Source organism: Thrips palmi, unplaced genomic scaffold (assembly GCF_012932325.1).
Source record: "Thrips palmi isolate BJ-2018 unplaced genomic scaffold, TpBJ-2018v1 HiC_scaffold_2, whole genome shotgun sequence".
Taxonomy (NCBI): domain Eukaryota; kingdom Metazoa; phylum Arthropoda; class Insecta; order Thysanoptera; family Thripidae; genus Thrips; species Thrips palmi.
The window spans coordinates 9,701,153-9,723,804 of NW_023144629.1; the positions used below are offsets into that span (position 1 = coordinate 9,701,153).

Below are 22,652 nucleotides of genomic sequence, written 5' to 3' on the forward strand. Positions count from 1 at the left end.
GGTTTTTGCTTAGGGGCTTCCCTCCGGAACCAATGCTTGTCAGAAAACGTCCTTTGCAGGTAGGTTCAGACTAAAACAAGCAGACACATGGTCCTCATGTCACCTCTTGTTTTGGTTCACGATTGTTGCGAATAGTGCTTCAGGCTCTATTCGCAGGGCCGAAACCACGTGACCAAAACAGCTGACAGCTGTATTGTCACGGAGTGGTTCCGAAATCTGCCACCACGCGAAACCAGAGCGCGCTGCGGTTTTCTCTCAACGCCTATCCCCTTCCTCCCCCCTGCCACCCCACCACGTCTTGAAAAGTTTGTTGCTGTTTGGTTGTGTTCTATTCTCTTTGTTGTTGTCTGCGCTATTCTCCGTGACTTGACATGAAATTGCACCGAGAAATTGTCGTCCCTCTGTTTGGCGGTAAAGGTCTGGCGAGCTGAACGGCCGCACGAATGATATCTTACCTGTTTGATTGACTTGCCAACACCTGTCAAGATGAACAGCATAGGCAAAAACAGGCCTAGTATGCGGGTTTGGGTGAAACCCTCTGCTACCTTTCCCCCGTTTGCCCAGCCGATGGTTGTCAGTTACTTCAGCTTGGACCAGGACCGGCGTTTCGCCCCGGACCTCTCCCAGCTGCGGTACATGCACTTGCCGCGCCAAGCCGAGTCCCTAGGCTGGGACCTGAACCACGGCATTGACAACGTCCAACGGTCTGATCACGCCAAAAGCAACGAAAGAATCGACAATTTACTGCGTGGTGTCCTCGCCAGTGGCCTGGCTGTCAGCCCGTAAGTGTCCTTCACCGCCCTTGTCCACGTCTCTGAGTAAACGTTTCAGATAAGTGGTGTGCGAATAGCAACGACCTATGTTGTATCGGTTTGGAATTGAATTATTTCTGTGGCTGACCAAGAATTTTTATGTTGTCTGGCCATTTGTTCAAAGCACTGGTCCTTATTTGCTGTCTAGTTGCAATAGATGTAGTTCTGTTATTTGTCACATGAAATGAAGTCGCAAACCGTGCTTTAATCCACAATATTGTTTCACTTCTTTCCTAGGGAGGTTGCCTCCATCATGTGTCTACGCGGCCTTCTGACGAAGATTATGACTACACCTTATGAACAAAATCAAGGCTGGGAAATCCTTGTCAGTAAATTTCGAGGAGTGATTTTTCTGTGTGCCCAAGAGACCCCAGAGCAGAGACGAGAACGTATGAGCAGAGATGAGGCTCAAAAGCGCTTCTGTCATTGGGGATTTAAATTTGAACAGTACATGAGTACAGGTAAAGTTAATTTTAATTCATCCAAGTGTGTGGTTTTCCGTCAATTCATGAAACTTAACCTTAATATACATTTATTTGTTCATTAAGATCAACCAGGTTGTCCACCAGAAGTCGACATGCCAGTCAAAGAAGGAGAGGAATTTTGTTGCCTCTTCAGAACTAAACTGAACGACCGGAGGCTTATTTATGGGGCAGAAATGGATGCAGTAACAAGTGATGTACCTCTTGAAGATTGTTTAGAAGACCTTATGTTAGCTGAATTTATTGAATTAAAAACAAGTAGAAAGTTAGAATGTGTGCGTCAAGAAAGAAATTTTAAGAGGTAAGATTTTCTAGTATTTGAGCACTTCTTCCTCATCTAAAGGATTTTTTGAAGCTTCTTCTTGTTTTTGTTGCTTTTTTGTTTACAGATTTAAATTATTAAATTGGTGGGCTCAAAATTTTTTAGTTAATGTGGCACATATTATATGTGGATTCCGTGATGACAGAGGTATTGTTGATAATATTGCCTTCTATAAAGTGGAAGAAATTCCTAAATTAGCTAAGGTAGGTGGCAAACTTGGACATAACTTATTCATCACTGTTGTTGATTTACTAATTGATTTATTTTTCTCCCTTTAGGATTTGTGGGTTCCTGCTGTGTGCATGACCTTCTTGGATCAATTTTTAAGTTTTGCTACTAAGACTGTCCGTGAATGTCCTCAGAGCAATGATCCTTTCACTGTGTGGAGATTTCGCTGGGAACCAGGAGTTCACTTTGTTACAGGTGATATGATAGCTGGTCGATCTCAATATTCATTTTTACCTGACTGGTTTTTATCTTCAGTGGTGGGAAGAAATAACCATCCTTTTGACTGTGCTATAAGAATTTACTCAACAAAACATGGAAAGACCGTCACAAGAGATGATCATCACGTTCACACAGCTAAAGTGTTCGAGCTTGCAAAGACCCTTGCTAATCATAGGGCTAAGAGCAAACGACCTCCTAGCCCCAGATCAATATTGCAAGCGTATCAGAGGTCGAAGGCACCTGCAAACTTGATAACTGACTCATCATCAACCCAGCCTGTTCCCAATTCAAACAGCTCTGCCTCAAATAATTCAACAGCACCTGCTGCAAAACCAGCTGCTCCCCATCAACCCCCTCCCCATGATAAAAAAGAAGCACCTGCAGTTTCTCATTCATCTGAGAGTAGAGTCGGAAATGAAACCATGCCATCGCAATCTAAGAATGTGAATGGGCCCGCAAGACCTCGCTCAAGAAGGCACAGAAGGCGGAATCGCCAAGACCATTATTCTCATCCTCACTCTTCGTCTCAGAGAAGTGCAGTTGATAAATATGAACGACCTTCATTCCAATCAACTAATCAGCACAAGCGTTCTTCTTCACCTAGATCAAAAATAGCCAAGCAAGACAGTAGTGTCTCAGAAATGGTACCAAAACGGGTTGACCTGCCTCCAATAGCTGTGGAGACTTCTCAAGATCATTTTGATCCTGTTTCAGAAGAACAGAACTCCGTTTCACCAAATGCTCTGCAGAATGTGGACCAAGCAGAGGATGGGGTCTATGACTCTACCTTTGGTTCTCTGGATGAGGGAACTTACCTGATTTCACAAACTTCGGAAGATCTGTCGTCCTCCAACACAGCTGATCAGTTTTCTTCTCAGTCATATCTGACAACTCCTTCCTCTGAACAAGATGACTCTTATTCTCAGCATACTATGTTATCGAATTCGCTCTCATCTCCTTCCATGATGTCTGACTGTTATTCATCTCATACGTTCTCAGTCTGTGATGATTTGACACCAACCACTTACTTAGTACCCACAGACTCAGACTTCCTAGAACAGGAGGAGTACATGCAGCATCACGCAACAGACCATGCATACCTATCATCTCCTAGCGCAGTTGAATACATAAGTGAGCCACCTTTTCTACCTGTCAGTGCAACTGATGGGCCCGATGGTTATTTGAATGAATCAACAGAAGATTTACCCCAATCCACCCTTCTGACCCCAGTTGCTTCCATCTCTCAGACTTATCTCAGTTCTAATGCCCACATTTCTTCTGAGGTCATTCAGACAGCTGAAGGTTCGTTGTCATCTATCAATCATTCAGCCTATTTGCCCTCCTCCTCCTCTGCCAACCACTTGACTCTTCAAATGTAGGTCATTGAGGGGTTTTGGTTTCTTTACCATGAGTATATGGTATTGGAAAAAGAAAGCAAAGCAAACTAATTGAACTGAAGGACATTCAGTTTCTCTTTGATTGTTTATGTGACTGTCCTAGAAATTGTATTTGGTTTTAATTCTGAAGCTGGTTGCAATGGCCTGAAAAATTTGGTATACTAGTCACTTATGTGTTATACAGTTATTAATTTGTTTATATGTATCTTCTTGCAGAAGAAGGGCCACAAAACAAATGATTTCCTATATTCTAGGAAGTCTTTGTTTCTATGTACCTGATTGTCATTTCTCTTAAGCGGCAGGCGAAAGCATTTTTTTAAAAGCTATTGCAGGAATATTTCTTGCCATTTAGAATCATGATTAGTAAATTATGTCCATTATCAATTATTGTAATCAAGACACCATTTCATATTTGTTATTACTACCTCCTGGATGTAGGTAGGATGTAGGTTCCACAATTTGAAATCTAACTGACTTATTATGAACACACATGTATTCACTAAATGTGAATGAACGAAATGCTCATTAGCTTAGAGTAGATTATGGCACAATTTGCGTAACACCAATGTTGTGTAGTGTACTGAACCATTTCGAGCTAATTCCAATTTGTCTTTTGTCATACATTGTGCAATTCAGCTTGATATTTGTTCCTGCCCTATCTTTACTCTCATGTTTTAGGGGAAGCATTTCCATGAGGACTTATCTTCTATGGTGGATGTTGGGCCTGTAACTGTTCCACATCTTTATGAAGTACAAATTAACCATTTCTATTGCTATTAGTGTAACGTCAAAAGCTATTTGCTATTTATAGTCTTATTTCCTGAAAGTTGCTTTGTTTATTCCATTAGGATATGTAATGCCATACAGGCCTTTCCTCTCCTGAGAGTCTGTTAATATTTATGCGGTATTTTGGTGTTAACTGTATGTATTCTGGAATTGAGTTTGCCCTTGTTTTTATGGTTGTTATTTTCTTTCAGTAGCACATCAAATCAGACACTTATGTGCAATTGGGAAAAAACATCTTTTCCTTTTTTTTTTTGATTTTTTTCATGTCATGACTTGCCCTGTAGTTAAGAGATTTGAATTTTGAATTTACATTGTATATTTGAACATAACCTGATTCAATTTGTACAAATTAATTATTTTAGAAGGTGTAACATATTTTGAAAGAAACAATTTTTGTTTTATTGTACATATCTTTATTGTACCATCTGCATTTTGGCAAGAGATGTGAATCAAGAGTTTCTATTGTATTTTGATATTGAAAACTAATATTTTAAGTTGTACTCAGCTTGTGGTATATTTTTAAGGTCAGATGCAAAGGCCTGCTGCTGAACAGAAATACTTTGGTATGCCGGTATGCCACAGTTCTGCCTGTACTCGATTTTATTTGCATGTCCTGTATTTAGTGTGTTCTGTCAAATCACTGTATGTGGTGTTCATTTTTCTGGGTTCTACCTCATTCATTGAATGAGCCTTACTATTTTGAATTTGTGATATCAAAATAACAGCTTTCAGATGCAGGCCCTTAGTTAGGCATTTTGCTGTGATTGTCCGAGTTATGGTGTGTATATTATATAGGTGATGAAACTACAATTAACAGTAAATTTTTAAGGTTTGTTGCTGCTCATAAAAAAATTAAGGTGTTTCTTTATCTTCAAAATTACAAGATTATCATTTCTATGAATGTTACACTTGGTATTTAGGTAATGTTTATTTGAATTAGATCTCAAGTCTTAACCTGTGATAATTCTACAGCAACCATGTGGTAGTTTGGTAGCTTGTTGTTCCAGATTTCAGCATTGTTTAGGAATGTCTTGAGATGCATATGTTACAAGGTTGTTTAAAAAAGCAGAACACCCTATTTTAATCTTGTTTGGCTTCTCAGACAAGATGTTCACATAAGGAGTTTGTATGGTTTGCTTTGTAACCATACAGTGGTATTTTCATAGCTAAACTTATTCTAACTGTCCCTATTTAGACTGGTTACTTCATAATATTGAAAGCGTAACTGCATGTTTTGAACCTTTTTATCTCCTGATATTATATTCTGGTTTTGAATAACTGGTATGAACATAAAGTGTGCCACATGAATAAAGTTAGCATGATTATTTTAAATATAGATGCTTTTGTCCATCTACCCTTAAAAAAAAAGTAAACCATGTCTTCTATCAAAAGAAGATAGAGAGAAAGACTGGTGGACTAGGTACAAAGTTTTTCATGGTCAATTCGTATTTGCAAACATTGCACAAAAAAGTGGTAACATAAATATTCTTACACCTACAATTAGAAAGCTCAATAAACTTCCTACAAATGTCATGGTTGACAATAACTGACTCATTCATTCTGTTTCTGTGGAAGCAGTGAACAAGGTTGTTATGTTACACATTCATGTCAAGAATCTGATAAAAAGGACTATGTACTCACAGGTACATCATTAAAAAAATTTGCTTTTGCATTGTCTAGAAACCATAGGTGACCTAAAAAAATATTAGAAGCATTACATTTATAAAGATAAAAGAGAAAACATTAAGTCACAGCACAAACAGGAATCAAGCTTCAACAAAAAGTCAAAGCACTTTGAATCTATTGCTAATGGAGCCACCCTACTGCAAGTAAAATCCCTGCTTGTGGAGGGAGGCTAACACAGATTGTTAAAGGGTGCACTGGTGCACAATATTAGTGGTAATACATAATTAAAATAGTTTTATACGACCCTACTTTTGAAGCACCAAGTAATTTGATCCCTTGAGTGGGAAATACGTAGAAATAACTTACAATTTAAGTACGTAATTTGCAGGAAATAAGCCTTCTTTACCCTTCAGACGGCCCTGCCACCAACCACCTGGATCTGAAGAGGAGAGCATAAATTAAAAAAACAAAACATAAGTAGCAAAATTTTAAAAAACAACAACAATATTATAAGCACATACGTTCTTTTATAAGATCAATTAGATCCCCTTCCTTCAAAGTTAATTCATCAACATCCTGAGATTGATAATCATAAACTGCTTTGACTCGGATTTGACTAGGGTTTAAAGTTGGTCTTGGTCGTCCTCCTCCTGGAATAGGCTTCTCTGCCACTTTATTGTTGAGTTGAGTTGCTGCTGGTACACTGTTGTACAAAAGAAGTAATATGTTTTCTTGAGCTCTACAACTGCAGTAATTTGTCAACAACTTTTTAACAGACAATACTCACAGATTACTATTTGGTGGGTTAAATACTGTTCCCTTGGCTTTGATACGCCTTAGTGTATTGGTGAGATCTGCATTTAAATCACCTCCAACTTTCAGTTTATCATTTGCATTTTCGCTTGACACTATTGGTTTAGCTGTCTCTTTGGCTTTGATTCGCTTTAATGTGCTTGTGAGGTCCTGACTGAAAGGCTTGTTGAAATTCTTTTCAAGTAAATCTTGCTGATTGATAATGTCTTTGGATTTAAAGCGTCCAATGGTACTGTGAAGTTCCTTGGTGAGGTCACTTTGTTGTCCCTCATTTGTCTTTTTGTTCAACTTAAAATTGTTGTTACCAAGAAGGTCCTCCTTAATGGCACCTGAAAACAAAAATTCTTCTCTATTAAGAAAGTTTTCTGTTAAAATAAATTGTTACAATGATGATTAATAATATTATGTACCATTTTGAATTTTTGTAACAGAGGGAATTGGCGCTGGAGCATTGGCCGGTCCTGTGGCATAGGGGACTGGAGGAGGGGGAGTGGCAGGTCCAGTGGCATAGGGAACTGGTTGAGGGTGAGAGGGGGGTCCTGTCGTATAGGGAACTCGGGGAGGGGAAGTGGCAGGTCCAGTGGCATGGGCAACTGGGGGAGGAGGAGGGGCAGGTTCTGTAGGACGATTGGCTGTGGGGCGTGGGCCAGGGGGAGGAGGAGCAGCTCTTGTGGGAGTGCGGTTGGAGATCTTCTGAGGTGCTGCCGATCCAGGCTTTCCATTCACCCGTCGTCTGGTTGGTTCATTTCTTTCAGGAGAAACTACTTTTTTATTTTGGGGTGGAGAAAAATTGAAAATTATTTTAAACTGAACCAAAAATCACCCACAAATACTTCAGCATTTTTGACTACTCACCAGCAGTGTCAGGAGGCAGACCAGCTCCAATACCAACTGTTAAGGTAGTTCCGCTGATTTTTAGAGACGGAGAGTCCAGGCCAGTTATGGTTGGAACAAACACCACACATCGCTTTCCCCCTCCTCCAATGCCAGATTTTTTCACAGAGAACTCAACACTGAAAAAGAAATTTATGGTCATTGAAGTTGAGTGATGTGGAAGCAACAGAACTCAAATTTGTAAATTCCCATATTCACCAGTTGGAAAAATGTATATTCAGCTGACGTCCCACTTGAGCGCCATATCTCTTGTGAAGAGCGTACAAAAATTCTGTCTTCAAAGGTACTGTTAGCAATGAGTCATAATCATCTTTCACATGAATCACAACAAAATCATCCTGTAAAAATAAAAAAAAAGTGATGTTTTACTATACAGTCAAGATTTTGCAATCAGCTTTTAAGTTCTTTCAATTTGGAAAAATTACCTGTAAAGTACTGAGTGACACATGACTAATATTGGGGAATGGAATATTTCTTTTGATAATAGGATAATTTCTATGATCACCAGAGCCAGGCTCATAGCTTGTCAAAAATAAGGATCGAGATGTAATGATCAAATCACGGTCACTAGGCTAAAAATTCAAGATGAAAGCTCTTTCAGAAAAGGAAATTATGAGAACAATGCAACAACTTATTTCATAATTTTGAATTTTCACCTTGAAGCGACGATCATATTTAGTGACTGAAATAGAAAAAAATATTCTTTCTCGTCGCCCCACAAGGGAATGAAGCTCTGGGTGATTCGAAACTCCAAGGTAATCTCCAATGAAGTGACGATGTACTGAAAGTCTCCGGCGTTCTTTCTTTCCACAAAATAGTGCTGGAACAAGTTTATCAACCACCCCCAGTTATCTAATTTTATCAAGAAAAACAATGAGAGTTACTTATGAGGTAAAATACCTGCAGCCTCCTGCCTTTGAGTGTTCTGCTGCTTGCGAGCAAAGTGACTCTTAAAGGCTTTTTGAATCACTCTAGCATGTTTGTCAAAGTGCTGCTCTCGGAGATCTTCCAAATGGAAAATCTGAAACAAAACAATTATCCACCTTAAGTAGTACATTTAACCAGCTAAGAGAGAGTTTGTGTTTTATCAAAATTAGTAGCGTACTGATTCTGGATTTTTTATGAAGACTTTTGATTTTCCAAGTTGGAATTCATGACCCTCTTTGAGACCAGAAGCTGCCAGTACATGCCTCACTCCCTCGTCCTCCCTTCCTCTCCAAGAAGGCCAAGACTCTTTGGTCAAAATTGCATACCTTCAAAAAAAGGACATCAGCAATCAAAAACTGCAGTAGATTTCTAGATCAATGAGGCACCAAGGGTACGCACCTATGCAGGAATTTCTTAAACACACGACGGTATGCAAACCCAGCTCTACGAACAGAAATGTTTTCTCGCAAACCTAAATATTCCACCTGATGCTTGACTCTTAGATCATCCCACTCACGAGCTCGCTTGGACTCATTGGGCTTTATGCAACGGACATAATGAGGCGCACACTGCATCAATTTTGCCACCAACTCACCAGCCTGGGAACGAATCTTGGTTCCAGCTGTGGTTGGTCTTGTTCTAGCAACTGGCTCAGGGAAAAGACTGTAGATGAGCTGGCTGTGAAGTGTGAATCAAATTTGTGAAGCCATTAAAGTCTCCTCACTTTTGTTCAGGGGTCAGGAATAAGACCTTAAAAATACAACCAACCTTGTGCTTGTCTGGAGAAGCTGCACCAAGTCTGGGAAAAAGACATCCCTATTCCGATCACAAAATCCATCCACTGAGTAACTCACCACACCAGCATAATGCTGAATGACAAAGCCCTCTGCAGTGGGAGAATAATGTTTGTGAGAGCTAGCACTCCCATTCAATTTCTAAAAACAAATATAGAAACACTCATTTTAGAATAAGGAAAAAGAAAAGGAAATAGGTTTGTTTTAAACTCACCTTATGCAAACCCTGATCTGCTCCATCCGCAACAGCATGCAAAGTTGCACATACATCATCCAACACAAGAAACAGGCCTGGTGGCTGTCGGGCCTCTAACAGTTCACAAACAACTTGGTTGTTGAAATAGTCAATTGGCGTCCATGCAATTTTCTCTGCTACATATTCTTCCTAAAGTCAGAATATCGTCATGCAAACATAAATATCATAATTTTAAAAAATAATTTAAAACATGCAAACAAGACAAAAAGACCACACCTGTTCGGCTTTCAAAGTCAGCTGAATAAATATCTGCTGAAGCTTTTCATTCACAAAGTTGATGCAAAGTTGCTCAAAGCCATTTTTATCCAAAATCTCAAATCCATAAATATCAAGGATGCCAATGTTATTTCCTCTACTATCAGTGAACATGGCTGCATTTACTCTCTAAATACAAACAAAAACATTGAATGAGGCAAAAATGGGACATTAATTGCAGCAAATGAAAGGCAAAGCCATACCTGGACAAGAAAGTCAAAAATTTTTGAGTAGATGCCTTTTGCTAGGGCATCTCTTGTGTAAACAGCTTGTTCAACATTTAGAGTGACATTAATGGAATCATCTTTAGCACCCCATTTACTTTCAAATAAGCGACTAGTCATTTTACTTTCCAATTGAGATACGTCAACACCCAAGAGATAAGCAGGCCACTCTAAAGCTTTAATAAAAGAAAAATATGAAAGAGTTTAGAAAAAAAACAATTTTTTATGCATGCCAACTAGTAGTTAACAATTGGAAAATTAATTACCTCCTTTGTCGCTCACTTGGGCATAGTTGCCACTTTCAGTAAAGTTGATGTTACCTAGATGCAAAATGGCAGCAACACTGTTCCAAATTTCTCGCTGTTCCGAGTCAGAAAACCCCATTACATTCATAGCTGCACATAAACAAAATAGTAAATTAATTAATGATTCAAAATGCCCATGTTAAAAGAATAGGGTATTCCAAATTAAACTCACCAGCAGTAGTTTCTCCAAAATCTTTAGCATCATTGACTCCATCAACAGAAAATGAGCCACCAGCATACAGGTATTGAAAGTTATTCATATTAACAATTCCCAAGTCCTCTGCAAAATAAAATTAAGGTTGCAAAATTGAATTAACTTGGATTGATCACTTTCTTCTTAAAATTACACAGCCTGACGATGTACTCACTTTTCAGGTGAGCATTGGCTCCTCCACACAGCTGGTAAAATATGTGGAAATTGCGTTCACCTAACGTGAGATTCGGAACACGAGACTTTTCTAACAAGAAATTTGAAATACGACCTCCCACAGGTTGACCAGCAACATTAAAGACTATTTCAACATATTTTCCCTTTACAAAATAACAACAAGAAAAACAAAGTTGATCAAAATTGTACTCGCATATAAAGAGATCCAGGTAGATAGGCACTTACAAAACGACTAGAATTATTGTTACGGATAGTTTTGGCATTGCCAAAAGCTTCTAAGAGTGGGTTGGAATTGAGAACAACATCTTTTACATGTTGAACTTTTGATGATCCACCAGAGATACGTGCAATGTAGCTCATGATGTAGCGAGCTGCCACTGTCTTCCCTGCACCCGATTCTCCACTGCAAAAAAAAAAAGTTGAAAATAGAATACAATAGGAAGCAATCTTGGAAAACAGTTAATTTTTCTGGAGTATTTCTTATACCTTATTATCACACATTGGCTTTCATTGTCAATTAATAAATTACGGAACATTTGATCACTCAACCCATATATATGAGGAGAGTTTTCATATGGTGCCTGTAACAAAAATACACGGGACAGGCCAAAAATATAACATTTAACTTCTGATAACAACCAACACCACTTCAGCTGTGAGTTATACTTACAGCCCCTTGGTAAAGTTCTATTTCTTTTTCACCAAAATATGGCAGCTGCTTGAAAGGGTTCACAGATATGAGGACAGGTCCAATACAGGTCTGATATATTTATAAGGGAGTGACACATTATAAAACAATAAATTTATAAAAAAATATTTGGAAAAATGATGAAAGGAGAACAATATGCATATGAAAGGATACATAAATATAATCATCAAGGAATCGCTTCTTTAGGTTGTCGACAATGGATTCTTCAGTGGGTCTTGGAAGAAGAACCATGTCATCCACCCCACACAGCTTGACATTGTGCGACTGCCAGTGATAAACCTGGAACGCATAAAGTACAATGTCTGATGTGAATGAGCTGGTCAAAAATTTGAACAGACTTGGTGACACCTCTCAAGTCGTGTTACATTTCAAATCTCTGCTTGTCACAGTCATTCAACGGAACCCCAAGAGAGAGTTTATGGGCAAACAAAGCGTACGACCACTTCATGACTCATACATAGTAAGGCATTTCCTGCCTCAAAGTAAATGATAGCAAAGTGCCACTGTAAAATCACATCACCCCAATCTTGGTCGTTTCAAGGAACAGTTCATGGAGACATCTCATGAAACGACAACAGCCTTGGGCAGAGTAAAGTGCCAGGGAGAGGTGTCAATATAACCTCGGGGCCGCGTCGCCAGGTACCCGCACACGATCCACACTCACCATGGCGACTGATGGTCCCCGCTGAGGGCGCGCGCGCTAACTTTGCACTCTTGCCGAGGTGATTCACTCACGCCATCGCGACTGCCACTCGCCGCGGGGCCAGCTTCGCGAGGAAAGCACTCGGCTGCATCGGCTGCTGGACGGCTTTCAAACTCGGGACGGGACGGCAGTGTGACTAAGTGACACTCAGGGCGTCCAACCGGACGGAGGTCACAGGTGCGAAAGTAGGTTGGCCGCGGCCGGGAGGCGCGGCGTCGACAGTCGGAGTGCAACCACTGCAGCCGCCCTTCTTGGGACGCGGCAGCCACTCCGCGAGGGCCAAGTTTGCATGAACGCAAGGGCTTTGCTGGTCCGAGCGAATAGCCCTGACAGCTGCACGCCGCACGGCCGCACGCCTCAGGAAGCCGGGAGGGAAGGGGAGGGGCGGGGGCGGGGCGGAGTAGAGAGGGAGTGCCCCGCTGGTGACTCACTGGTGCGCAAAGGACGGGGAGAGGGGAGGGGGGAGAGGGGGCCGCTGGAGGGAGGGCGGCGACAGCGGGGGCGCGGGGGCTTTGTAGACGCTCCGGCAGCGGCCTGGCTCTGGCCAGCCTGGCCCACTCATTCACTAGAAACGCAAAAAAGAAGAGAAAGAAAAGGGTCGCTGGCTGTTCTATGTTTGCCAGTGTGCGTCCGCTCTTCGCGATAGAAGGTAGAACGGCGTTTGCCGTTTGAGATAAAGAGCGGATGCGCGTCAAACGGACAGAGCGCTAAGCGAGCCAAGCGCCAGAGCCACTCGGGGGCCGTCCAGAAATTGCGGCAACCAGGCACACGGCAAAAACGGAACCTGGGTTTTCCAGGAACTCCCTGAAAATCGCCTATGTCTCCACCATAGGCTTCCTGGGAAAACCAGGTTCCGCTTTTGCCGTGCATGGAAGCGCGCCGCTCTGGAACGCGGGGACGCACGTTCCGGAACCTTGACATGACGTTGACATACTTCTGTAGTTCTGCGACTCGAGACTCGCGAGACTCCGACGGAGGCATGCCACCGCGGCGAAGAGGAGGCGCCAGCGCTGGAGAGCATGCCTCAGGCACAACACACCCAGTCAGACAAATCGAAACGAAACTAAGGCAACCTCGACCTCGGCTTTTGCGTTCAAGGCGTGTCTGCGAGTATTTTGGACGCGCGTTTTAAGATAGCAAATGACGAAATTGAAGGGCAGGCTATAAGAGCATCGTGACGTGACGCAGATAAAAGAGCAGCGGTACGGACAGCGTGGGGAGCAGGCCGACCGCCGGGTGGGCAGGCAACCCCTTCGGCACCGCCGCCGCCACAAAACTAAATTTAAAAAAAAATGATTCGACGAACAAACTGTCGGTTCCGTGACAGCAAAAATTGTTGACGTACATATCTAAAAATAAGGCTCACTGTCTCGATTTTTGTCCCTCCAACGAATATCATGCCTGAGGCAAAGACTTGAGGTCGCCGGTTTCGCGAACGCGGAGATCGCGGACTCCAAGGCGGCACGACGATGTCCCGGGACTTCCCTCCCACGAGCGACACGCGAGGCTCGAATTTGGGGCGGCGTTATTCATCAATGGAAAGGTTCGAGTAGTATGAATGAGCTCTAGTCCCAAGGCGTAAGGCACTCGACTCCATTCTAAAAAATCACCGTGGGACGGGCCAGCGAGCACGTCGCTGTATCTCAAGGTGAAAAAGCATGACAACAAACACCTGCAGGCTGCGCGGCGCTGCGCGGGCAAGAGCCCTTCCGTCGAACTTGACAGAGACGGCCTCAGATAAGTGTTGCCCGTTGAGGCCGCGCCTCGGCTCGCTCGGCTAGGCCACCGGATTGGTGGAAACGGGAGCAACACGCGCGCGGACGAAATCAAGTTCTCAAAATTGACACTTCACAGGTCGCACTTTGAACTATCCTGCAGATACGCGCAACCAGGACGTTTAGAAGCTGCGCGCGATACTTGCTCCAAAAAACCGGATCATCTCAAATTTCGTCGTGTTTTCTACGATTCCCGAGTCCTTGAAATGAAATGAATGACATGAGTTTGCCGGTGTGGGAGGCGCATTGCACCTGCCCGCGCGGGACACTCTAGGGTACACCTATCCCGGGGTCATGATACCTCGGGGGTCATAATGAATAATTCTCGAGGGGTCGGCAACTCATATATTACTTCGTACGCGGTGGCTATATTACCCGTATATTACCTGTATATTACTATATATTACTTGCATATTACCACAATTTCGCCTCTATAATACTCCTATATTACTGTATATTACTTTGTATTACTTTATATTACACATATATTACCTATATTACTGGTAATATACGTATACTCCCCCGTACACGGCCAAGGGAAGTTGCCGACCCCTCGATAATTCTGCTTACCTGGGGGTACAATAAGCCGAGGCCTGGACCAGCCTGCCTGTACGTACGAGCCTGGACCAGCCTGCCTGTACAGCAAATTTGATGTGTGGCAAACTTTTCCGGGTTGCCACGCAGCAAATTTGTTGCCTGGCAGGCGCAGGGCCGGTTCCCACGCTTGAAATTCCTACACCATTCACGCCCTTTCCAAGGGCATAAATCGTTTTATGCCCGTGGTAAGGGCGTAAAAGAGTATTTATGCCCTAAAGGGCGTAATTTTTATGCCTTTGTTTTACCAGTGCAACTCGCCTGGTGCCTTTGCTCTTCGTATACCCGCTGGGCACATCTGACATCTGACCTTGTCATGATGAACCCTTGCGTACTATGTTCAGGATAGGTGTGTGCTGGGTTGTCCTGCCCCGATTGGGTGCACTCGGCCTCTTTCACCGTTGTTTCTGCTCTGCACTTAACAATTTTTTCCGGTGCGTCGCTACCAGCCGCTACCCCACCAGACCAACCCCTCAGCCTGACATCGAAAGCTGACCTTTATCTTCCGTAGACCCCAATCCGCCCTGGATTCCGCCCCTATCCACCCGCTCCCCTCCGCCTCCCCCAACCCTGTCCCTCCCTTCCAATTCCCCCGATTGACTCCGGGCCCCATCTATCAACTCGTAGGCGGGCCGCGGGCTGCCGTATCTCGGCCGGGCTGCTGAACGGTTCCGCTGTGCGCCGATCTCTCTCTCTCTCTCTCTCTCTCTCTCTCTCTCTCTCTCTCTCTCTCTCTCTCTCTCTCTCTCTCTCTCGTTTGCACTGTGCCGTCGACCCGCAGGGGTGCGAGAGAGACGGAGCGACAAATGCGCGGGCCGCACAGTGGGCCACACGATCGGTGGGGGCGGCCAAAACTCTAGGCGCGTTTTGAGCTCCAGAGTCGCTCAATGGGACTCGAACCGAACGTGTGACCCCACCAATGGATTGCTCTCCGAACGAGGAATCCATTGGTGGGGTCACACGTTCGGGTCGGGTCCTGTTTAGCGACTGGAGCTTAAAACGCGTCTAGAGTTTTGGCTGCCTCCCCGGTCGTTTGGCCCACTGTAGGCCGTTGAGTCGAGCGGCGGAGTGGCGGCAGATGTCCCCGTGAGGTAGGCAACCCATCGCGCGGCGTTACCGGCCAACGCACTCGAAGAACGACGAAGGCGATGTCGGCGACTGTACTACTCGGCGCTACTCTGCGCGGCGCTGGCAAGGCTGGCCGTACAGCCCCAAACCAAACCCCAGGCCGCGGGGGGCTGCACAGCTGCACCGTTGCACACCGCCCGAGCGCCCCGATCGCAGATCTGGAGCGCGGCCGACCCGCAGCCTTGCAGAGCGAGTCCGAAGGACCGGTTGGTCGCGCCGCCCCCGTCTCCCTCGCACCCCCACGGCCCACGGGACGCGCCCTGAGTGCGACAAGGACAAGGACAATCCTTCGGAACCACTCGTCCGCACTCACCGCTCCCACTATCGGGCATCCCGATCGGATTAAATCAACATCAGCGTGCGAAAAAAAAAAATCAAAAACAAAAACAATAATCCGGCACCGGCAAATTGAATGGCCGCAATCTCTGCTGCCTCTATCTCCGCATCGGAGCGCGCAGACAGAAGCCACGTTCATAAGCAGTGTCCCTCTCGAGGGACCCCCTAGTGAGTCGGGCGCGTCCAGCATGGCGCCCCGAATCAGCGAGCCCGTCCTCGCGGGCTGCGAGGCCGAGGCCCCCGCCGGGGCCAGGCTCCCCGACAGCAAGGTCGCCAAGGCCTGGAACCCCATGTCGCTCACCTGGAGCGAGAACTACAACGAGGGCCTGGAGAAGGCCTGGGTGCGCGTGCCCATCGTGCTCAAGAGGACCCTCGTCATGGCCGCCGTCTTCGTCGTCGGCATGGCCATGAGCGGTGAGTACACCAGTAGGCCCGCGAGGTCCCCTGCACTTGCGAGTGCAGGCGCACATCGCGCTGTGGCACGCTGCGGTCCGTCTCGTTCCGACGGATCGTTCCGTCGCTCCAGAACGGAACGCCGCGGATTTTGCACATGACACACGCCGTTCTGAGCGGCGGCGTCTCGCCCGAGTCCGCGCGAACACTGATCACGTCAGCTTGTCCGCTGCGCGAGTGCAGTGGGCGAGATCCTGAGGTGGCTCTGGGATTTTCCGGAAAGGACCATGTCACACCTTTTGCCTGGGGCTCCAGGCGCAGTGTCATGGTTGTTTTCCTTCCCCCTCTGGCGGTAACGGACATCCCCTCTGCCGCGCCTGATGGGCCCTTTCGAGTTCCTTTTGGTCTGACGAGTTGATGGCGGTTCCTCTAATTTTTATTTATTAGTAACCGCATGACTAAGGAAACCCCCAGCCCAGTGTTGTGGTGGTCGGGTGGTCGGGCTCCGCATGGCTCCGCCGAGCAGGGCCCCGGGCAGGGCCCCGGGCAGGGCCCCGGGCAGGGCCCCGGGCAGGGCCCCGGGCAGGGCCCCGGGCAGGGCCCCGGGCAGGGCCTCAAGCAAGGCGGCTCGCTGCAAGGCTCGCTGCACGGACTGCCTCCAGACCGGCCGGCCTATCGGAGGAAGTGCCGCGCAGCTGGCCGCGCTCGCCGGCTGGAGACTCATTCCGAAAACTCGTGCCAAAACGACAAAACTCTCGACCTCCACCTCGGACACCGTTTGCCCTCTCACCCCGAAGTTCGAGCCCGCCGTCCCGGCCGCGTGCCGCTTCGGTGCACCGTGCACGAATACAGTACCTATCTCGCCTATCTTTTGCAATCTTCGAGTGCCAGGTGGCCGCCAAGTGCTTCGAACAAGATTATAAATCACCGGCACAAAGTTCGGACGACCCTGCGCCGAGCAACGGCCACCAAAGAGCGCGACGGCGCGCGTTAAAAGAATAATTACTGTCATGGCGTTTGATTGAACGCGGTGAGTGGTGGATCCACACTATTCCGCCTGAGGATCAGGCTTTTACGTACAACGGCGTTACCTTTAACGCGTTAATAACGGCACGCAGTCTTTTAGGGTAACGCGTCCTGCCCTCCTTACGGTTCCGCGACCTTCTGCGTGGCGCCACCCCCACCCCCACTCCACCCCCAACCCGGACGCCGTCGACCCTTGAAATGTCGCACACCGGCAGGCGTCTGTACAAGACCTCCTCTACACGCGTGCAGCTGAACCAGTCCGAGCAGATAATCGTAATGAGAAAAAAACACGACCAAAGAAGGCGCTCTTTGTCTTGGCGGGTGGAAAGCGGGGGAAGGGGGAGGATGCAGTGGAGGAGCTGATTAACTTCCCCGCCAGTGCGAACTCCGATAGGGATGTCCCCGATTGTCCAATGTCCAGGGCATCTGTCCTCGCGCCCACTTGACTGGCCTGCTTCCCGCGTCCGGCAGCCAAACGAACACAACAAAAAAATGAATCTTCTGTCTCCCAGAGAGTGGAATCCTTCCGCGGCTCTCTCCCCCGACCCGGAGCGCCCGCGGAACGGCGGGTAGGCAGCCACGCAACGCTCTGCTGTGCTGCGGGTCGGCCTATCCCGCGGTCTGCGGGCGCTCCGTCCGGTGTCTACGGTGTCGAGGCTGATGCCATCCGCTTGCGGTTCGCGTTCGTTCGTCCGTTGAAGCCGAACCCTGATCTCCATTTTCATCCCCCTACCAGGCGAGTCCATGGCCATCTTCACGCACGCGAGACGCCAACTCGGCCTGACGCCCACGTCCGAGGCCCGCACCTACTCCTCCATCAAGGAGTTCCTCGACGTGCGCTTCAAGGACCTCCCCTACTTCCTCATCTCGTCCAACCTCGTCTCGTACGCGCTGTACTTCGGCATCGGCGGCTTCTTGCACGTGAGTCCCGAGTGCGCGGGTTCGAGCACCGGCCAGGCCGACTGGAAACTGTCGTTTTTGTTTTTGTTTTCGTTCTTTTATGTTATGTCGTTGTTGTTGTTGTTGTTGTCGATTCCTAACGGCGTGCACTCGGTCCCCAGTGGTACTTCTACGTGCGGCAACGCGCCAGCGCCGAGGAGTGGAAGTGCCAGCCCAACTCGTGGCTCAGCCCGGAGCTGGAGCTGCACGAGATCAAGGTGGGGTCCCTGGCGCTGCTCGTCACCGGCTCCTTCTCGGCCTTCCTCACCTGCTGGATCACCAACGGCGGCTACAGCTCGGTCTACTACGACATCGGCGAGTACGGCTACGCCTGGGTCCTCCTCCAGTTCCCCGTCATCTTCCTGTACCAGGTAACGACCGAAACACACGAAAACATGGGGTTTTTACCCCCCCCACACACAAAAGCTGCGGCCACCGGAAATGCTGCCCGCGCTGAAAGGCTTTCGCTCGCAGGACTACGTGACGTACTGGCTGCACCGGATGTACCACACCCCGTGGCTCTACAAGCACTTCCACAAGCTGCACCACACCTACAAGCACCCGACGGCCTTCTCGGTGACCGCCATCCACCCCGTGGAGGTGCTGCACATCCAGATGACGCTGAGCCTGCCCCTGTTCACCATCCCCGTGCACTGGGGCCCGTTCTACATCATCGTGCTCTACACCTACTACCACGGCATCATCGACCACTCGGGCATCAACTTCAAGGCGTACTGGTGGCAGCCCTGGCAGCCCGATGCCATCTTCCACGACAACCACCACCAGTACTTCCACGTCAACTTCGGCTTCAACTGCTTCCTCTGGGACAAGGTAAGAGGCGTGGAGCCGGCCGTTTAGGGGAGGGGGGGAGAGCACATTTTGCCTAGAGCCGCCCCTGGGTGGGGGAAGCAGTCAAATGGGTCGGAAGTTTGTTGTCGCGATCTGAAGCCGGTTCTTTTGCAGCTCCACGGGACGTACCGGCGAAAGGACCGCATCTACAGGGAAGACACGTTCTACGGGCAGGGCAAGTCCCTGGGCGAGGCCACCAGGGAGGAGCTGGCCCAGGACCTGAAGGAGCGCCACCTCGAGAACCCCAAGGCCTACCGCGACGACAAGATGGAGTTCGCCATCTCCGAGGAGGAGGTCAACAGCACCATCAACAAGAAGAACAAGTGAAAAATTAAAATACACATATATTTTTTTATTGAGTCCTTTTTTTGACATTTTGTTTGACAGACTACAAGTAATACTTCGGAATGCGGATGAAACGTTGATAAAAAGAGTGTCTGAAGGAGCCCACGAAGCTTTCGGGGGAATTCCCGGATGGTCGTGGGTTGTGTTAGGATATGGCAACCAGGAAGTTACAAATGAGAACAAAAAATTCTATGACTCCTGAATTCTAATTTTGTTTTCCACTCCTGAAAATCCTCACCCAGAATAATACCAACACTATATGTTTTCCCTAGCTACCTCCAGAGAGGACCTCTCTGGCTACCTCTATTATGATGCTTTGACACAATTATACACAGACTTATTGGCAAACACAAAATATCAAAAGGTGCTCTAAACTGGATCTAACGAACATTTGATCCAGCAACTTTCCATCACAATTCAATTTTCATATAGTTTTTAATTGATAAATTCTATTTATGTTGGTCCCTTGGCACAATTTTGAAAATGAAATAAGAATCAGGTCTTAATGATATCCGTAAAAAATTTAGGTTTAGTTTTGAATTTAAATGACAAACCTTAGAATTAAAACTTAAAAATAAATTAGGCAAGGAACAAACAACTGAGAGACAGACGCAATAATTTTTGGTTTTGGCAGTTACAGTCTAATTTTAAATATAAGTCATACACTAATGATATGTATGGAAGCATGTGAATGAAGCTAATCACAGAAAATACAATGAATAAAGATAAGACATTGTTTCCAATTTCTCAGAAAAAAATGAGATTACTTAAAGTGTTTTCACATTATTTTAACACAACCAATATGCTCAGACAAACAGAACGAGTAAAAAGGTACCTATTGCTTTCTGTGCCTAAAGTGCAAGTACGTTAAAGGAAATCAAAATACACTAACAGCCCCAAGAAGCTGAAATTTTGAAAAAGTAGGCCAGTTTTCAATTTTCATCACCGTCAGATAAAGATCCTCTTTGCACATCCAAACTATAATTACCTGTTTCTTCTAGTGCATTTGCTGCTAAACGTTCTATTTCCGCTATTAACTGCTCTGTTTCTTGATCAATGGTTGGAATAGAAGAATCCACAAAATCCCATTCAAGAGAATCTGGAGTAGTCATTCTTGATCCTTCTTTACTTCCAGTAGAGGAGTCTTGAGTCAGACTTCCTTGTCTGCTTCCCACACAGGCTCTTGCGTGAAGTGACTTGTAATATGGCCGGTTTCGGGAATGATTGATTGAAGTTGCCGCTGTAGAATCAGAATCTTCTTCTTCGTCCCTGACAGATCGAGGATGGCATAAGGCTGCATAAAAAAGAAAAAAAAAATAATGATATTAGGCAAAATTCTATAACATTCCATGAAAAATAAAAAATTTAAAACAGAAATATACCTTCATGCTCCCATTCTAGATCCAGTGAACTAGGGGGAGTCGTGTTTAAGCTTTTATTTTCCTGCGCCAACGTGAACCCTACATAATTTGAGGGTGCTACAAGGGCCTTTGCATCAAGGCACTGGAAGGCCTGATCTGATGATGTCCTGGAATTAAACACAGAAGTCCAATAAGAGGACAGTGCCCTGGATCAATAGTACAAATCTGCATGATGGCCCACACTTACTCCATATCTAGGTGATGGCGGTATGGAACACATGTTTCTGCCACATAACGGTCACAAAACTGCAGTGAGCAGGAATTCTCAATGAGTTCAAGTGACACATGTCCTTCCCGCTGCTCCTAGCAACATGAAGAAAAACAAAGCTTTTGAGATCTTTGGTAGATTGGTCTTGCAAACAACTTAGAAGAAGAAACATATTTTTATATTTTTAATACAGCATAGCAAACACATCAAAAAATAATCTACTGTGTCCAAAGGGAAAATCAAACTGCCACTTGTGGCATACCTTTCTCCTTGTCATGGAAAAGATTGATGATAGGCTGCATTCCAAATGAAAATAACAATCAAGTTTTTCAAAACAAGGAAGACTAAATTAGAGCAATATATCGTAACTATGGTATGACTAATCAAACTGGAACTAGTAAATTTTACTGTTCAAAATTTGCAACTTGGTAAGGATTAAACTTAATTAAATAAATTTTATTCTGTTTGTACCTTGATGGAAAGAAGGTCTGTTCGCACCTTGATGGGATGTAGGTTTGTCTGTTGAAAATCTGAGACAAAAAACAAACCAAGTTACGATTCCTGCTCCTGAAAATACAGAGAAAAATTTAATGCAGGGTATAATATTACCGTGCTATTATTGTTAAGAGCCCCAAACTGGAAAAATAAAAGCATTTGCATTAGTTTAGACATTTACGATTCAGAAGGCGACATTGATATACGTTTCGTACCCTATTTCTCACCTGCACATAATCTGTTTTAGAACAATATAATGAATGACATTTTTCATGTCTCCTGCAAGAAATAACAGTTCTGTAACCACATGTTTGTTTAGCATAGCAGCTAGAAGCTTTTGCGATATGCATCCAACTTGAAACCAAAAAGGATAGTTTGATAAAAGTATCATGCTTACCTTGGATTAGAACCAAAACAATGGCCCAAACAAGTGCCCATTGAAGTATTGCTGTTACAATAGCGTCAAAGTCTTAAAAGAAGAGGAAAATTACAGCTGTTTGTGAAATGATATGCACCTGTTCCAAGTTTCCGAAATTTATCATCTCCTCATCTTTCCATTCCAAAAGAAAACCTGGGACCTGCCTGCTGCCTGCTGCCTGGGACTGACCCAACACCCAGCAGACCGTCTGGTGGTGGGTGTAGCTGAACTAGGTGTGTCTGACACTGGGGCTTGCTCGATGACAGGAGCATAAAGCTTTCATCGTCTAGTCGCAAAATCTATACAAGCAGTTCTGAAAGGATCCTGAGAATCAAGTAGAAGCTCCTTTATGTCTAAACCTTAAGAATTCATGGTTTTCCTCTGTTTGTTCCCAGTGCAGTTGGAGAGAGCTGTAGTTGTAAACAGCAGACAGCCGACGCATTCTGCTGTGGGTTTCCAAACAAACTTACGGAAAACAAAAATTTAAGCAAATGGTATGTCGAATTCAAAGACTTATTGATCAATGCCCGATTCATAGAAAAAAGAAACAAACCAATATAATTTTTAAAATTAAGGACCTGATAT

The 22,652-nt window shown here is 45.4% G+C and overlaps 4 protein-coding genes across 6 annotated transcripts; 2 read left to right on the top strand and 2 right to left on the bottom strand.

The window, feature by feature from the left end:
- Positions 1–10: 10 nt before the first annotated feature.
- LOC117646707 lies at positions 11–5,578 on the top strand. The gene is made up of 5 exons (XM_034387836.1): positions 11–782; positions 1,050–1,273; positions 1,361–1,595; positions 1,684–1,819; positions 1,895–5,578. Exons 1-5 carry the CDS (start codon positions 487–489, stop codon positions 3,440–3,442), a joined length of 2,439 nt encoding a protein of 812 aa, XP_034243727.1. The 5' UTR covers positions 11–486; the 3' UTR covers positions 3,443–5,578.
- LOC117646706 (unconventional myosin-Ie-like) lies at positions 5,555–12,511 on the bottom strand. 3 transcript variants are annotated; one of them, XM_034387835.1, is made up of 24 exons: positions 12,102–12,511; positions 11,591–11,716; positions 11,399–11,488; positions 11,215–11,309; positions 10,954–11,131; positions 10,709–10,871; positions 10,513–10,620; positions 10,302–10,430; positions 10,015–10,211; positions 9,773–9,940; positions 9,515–9,685; positions 9,275–9,441; positions 8,906–9,184; positions 8,685–8,832; positions 8,480–8,600; positions 8,236–8,399; positions 8,005–8,151; positions 7,778–7,917; positions 7,541–7,698; positions 7,273–7,449; positions 7,096–7,194; positions 6,660–7,014; positions 6,394–6,575; positions 5,555–6,311 (listed from the first exon to the last, which is right to left on the bottom strand). In XM_034387835.1, exons 1-24 carry the CDS (start codon positions 12,102–12,104, stop codon positions 6,235–6,237), a joined length of 3,642 nt encoding a protein of 1,213 aa, XP_034243726.1. In that variant the 5' UTR covers positions 12,105–12,511; the 3' UTR covers positions 5,555–6,234. The 3 variants fall into 3 exon arrangements, with proteins under 3 accessions (XP_034243726.1, XP_034243725.1, XP_034243724.1); XM_034387834.1 differs by having other exon boundaries at positions 7,096–7,446; positions 12,102–12,510; XM_034387833.1 differs by having other exon boundaries at positions 7,096–7,449; positions 12,102–12,510.
- Positions 12,512–16,125: 3,614 nt separating this feature from the next.
- On the top strand, positions 16,126–19,535 carry LOC117647647 (lathosterol oxidase-like). The gene is made up of 5 exons (XM_034389520.1): positions 16,126–16,387; positions 18,129–18,313; positions 18,454–18,702; positions 18,806–19,162; positions 19,295–19,535. Exons 1-5 carry the CDS (start codon positions 16,162–16,164, stop codon positions 19,505–19,507), a joined length of 1,230 nt encoding a protein of 409 aa, XP_034245411.1. The 5' UTR covers positions 16,126–16,161; the 3' UTR covers positions 19,508–19,535.
- An 8-nt stretch (positions 19,536–19,543) lies between these two features.
- LOC117647648 lies at positions 19,544–22,513 on the bottom strand. The gene is made up of 8 exons (XM_034389521.1): positions 22,047–22,513; positions 21,877–21,928; positions 21,764–21,790; positions 21,626–21,684; positions 21,417–21,450; positions 21,134–21,249; positions 20,908–21,053; positions 19,544–20,819 (listed from the first exon to the last, which is right to left on the bottom strand). The coding sequence occupies exons 1-8, from the start codon at positions 22,085–22,087 to the stop codon at positions 20,458–20,460; spliced, it is 837 nt and encodes a 278-aa protein (XP_034245412.1). The 5' UTR covers positions 22,088–22,513; the 3' UTR covers positions 19,544–20,457.
- Positions 22,514–22,652: the final 139 nt, after the last annotated feature.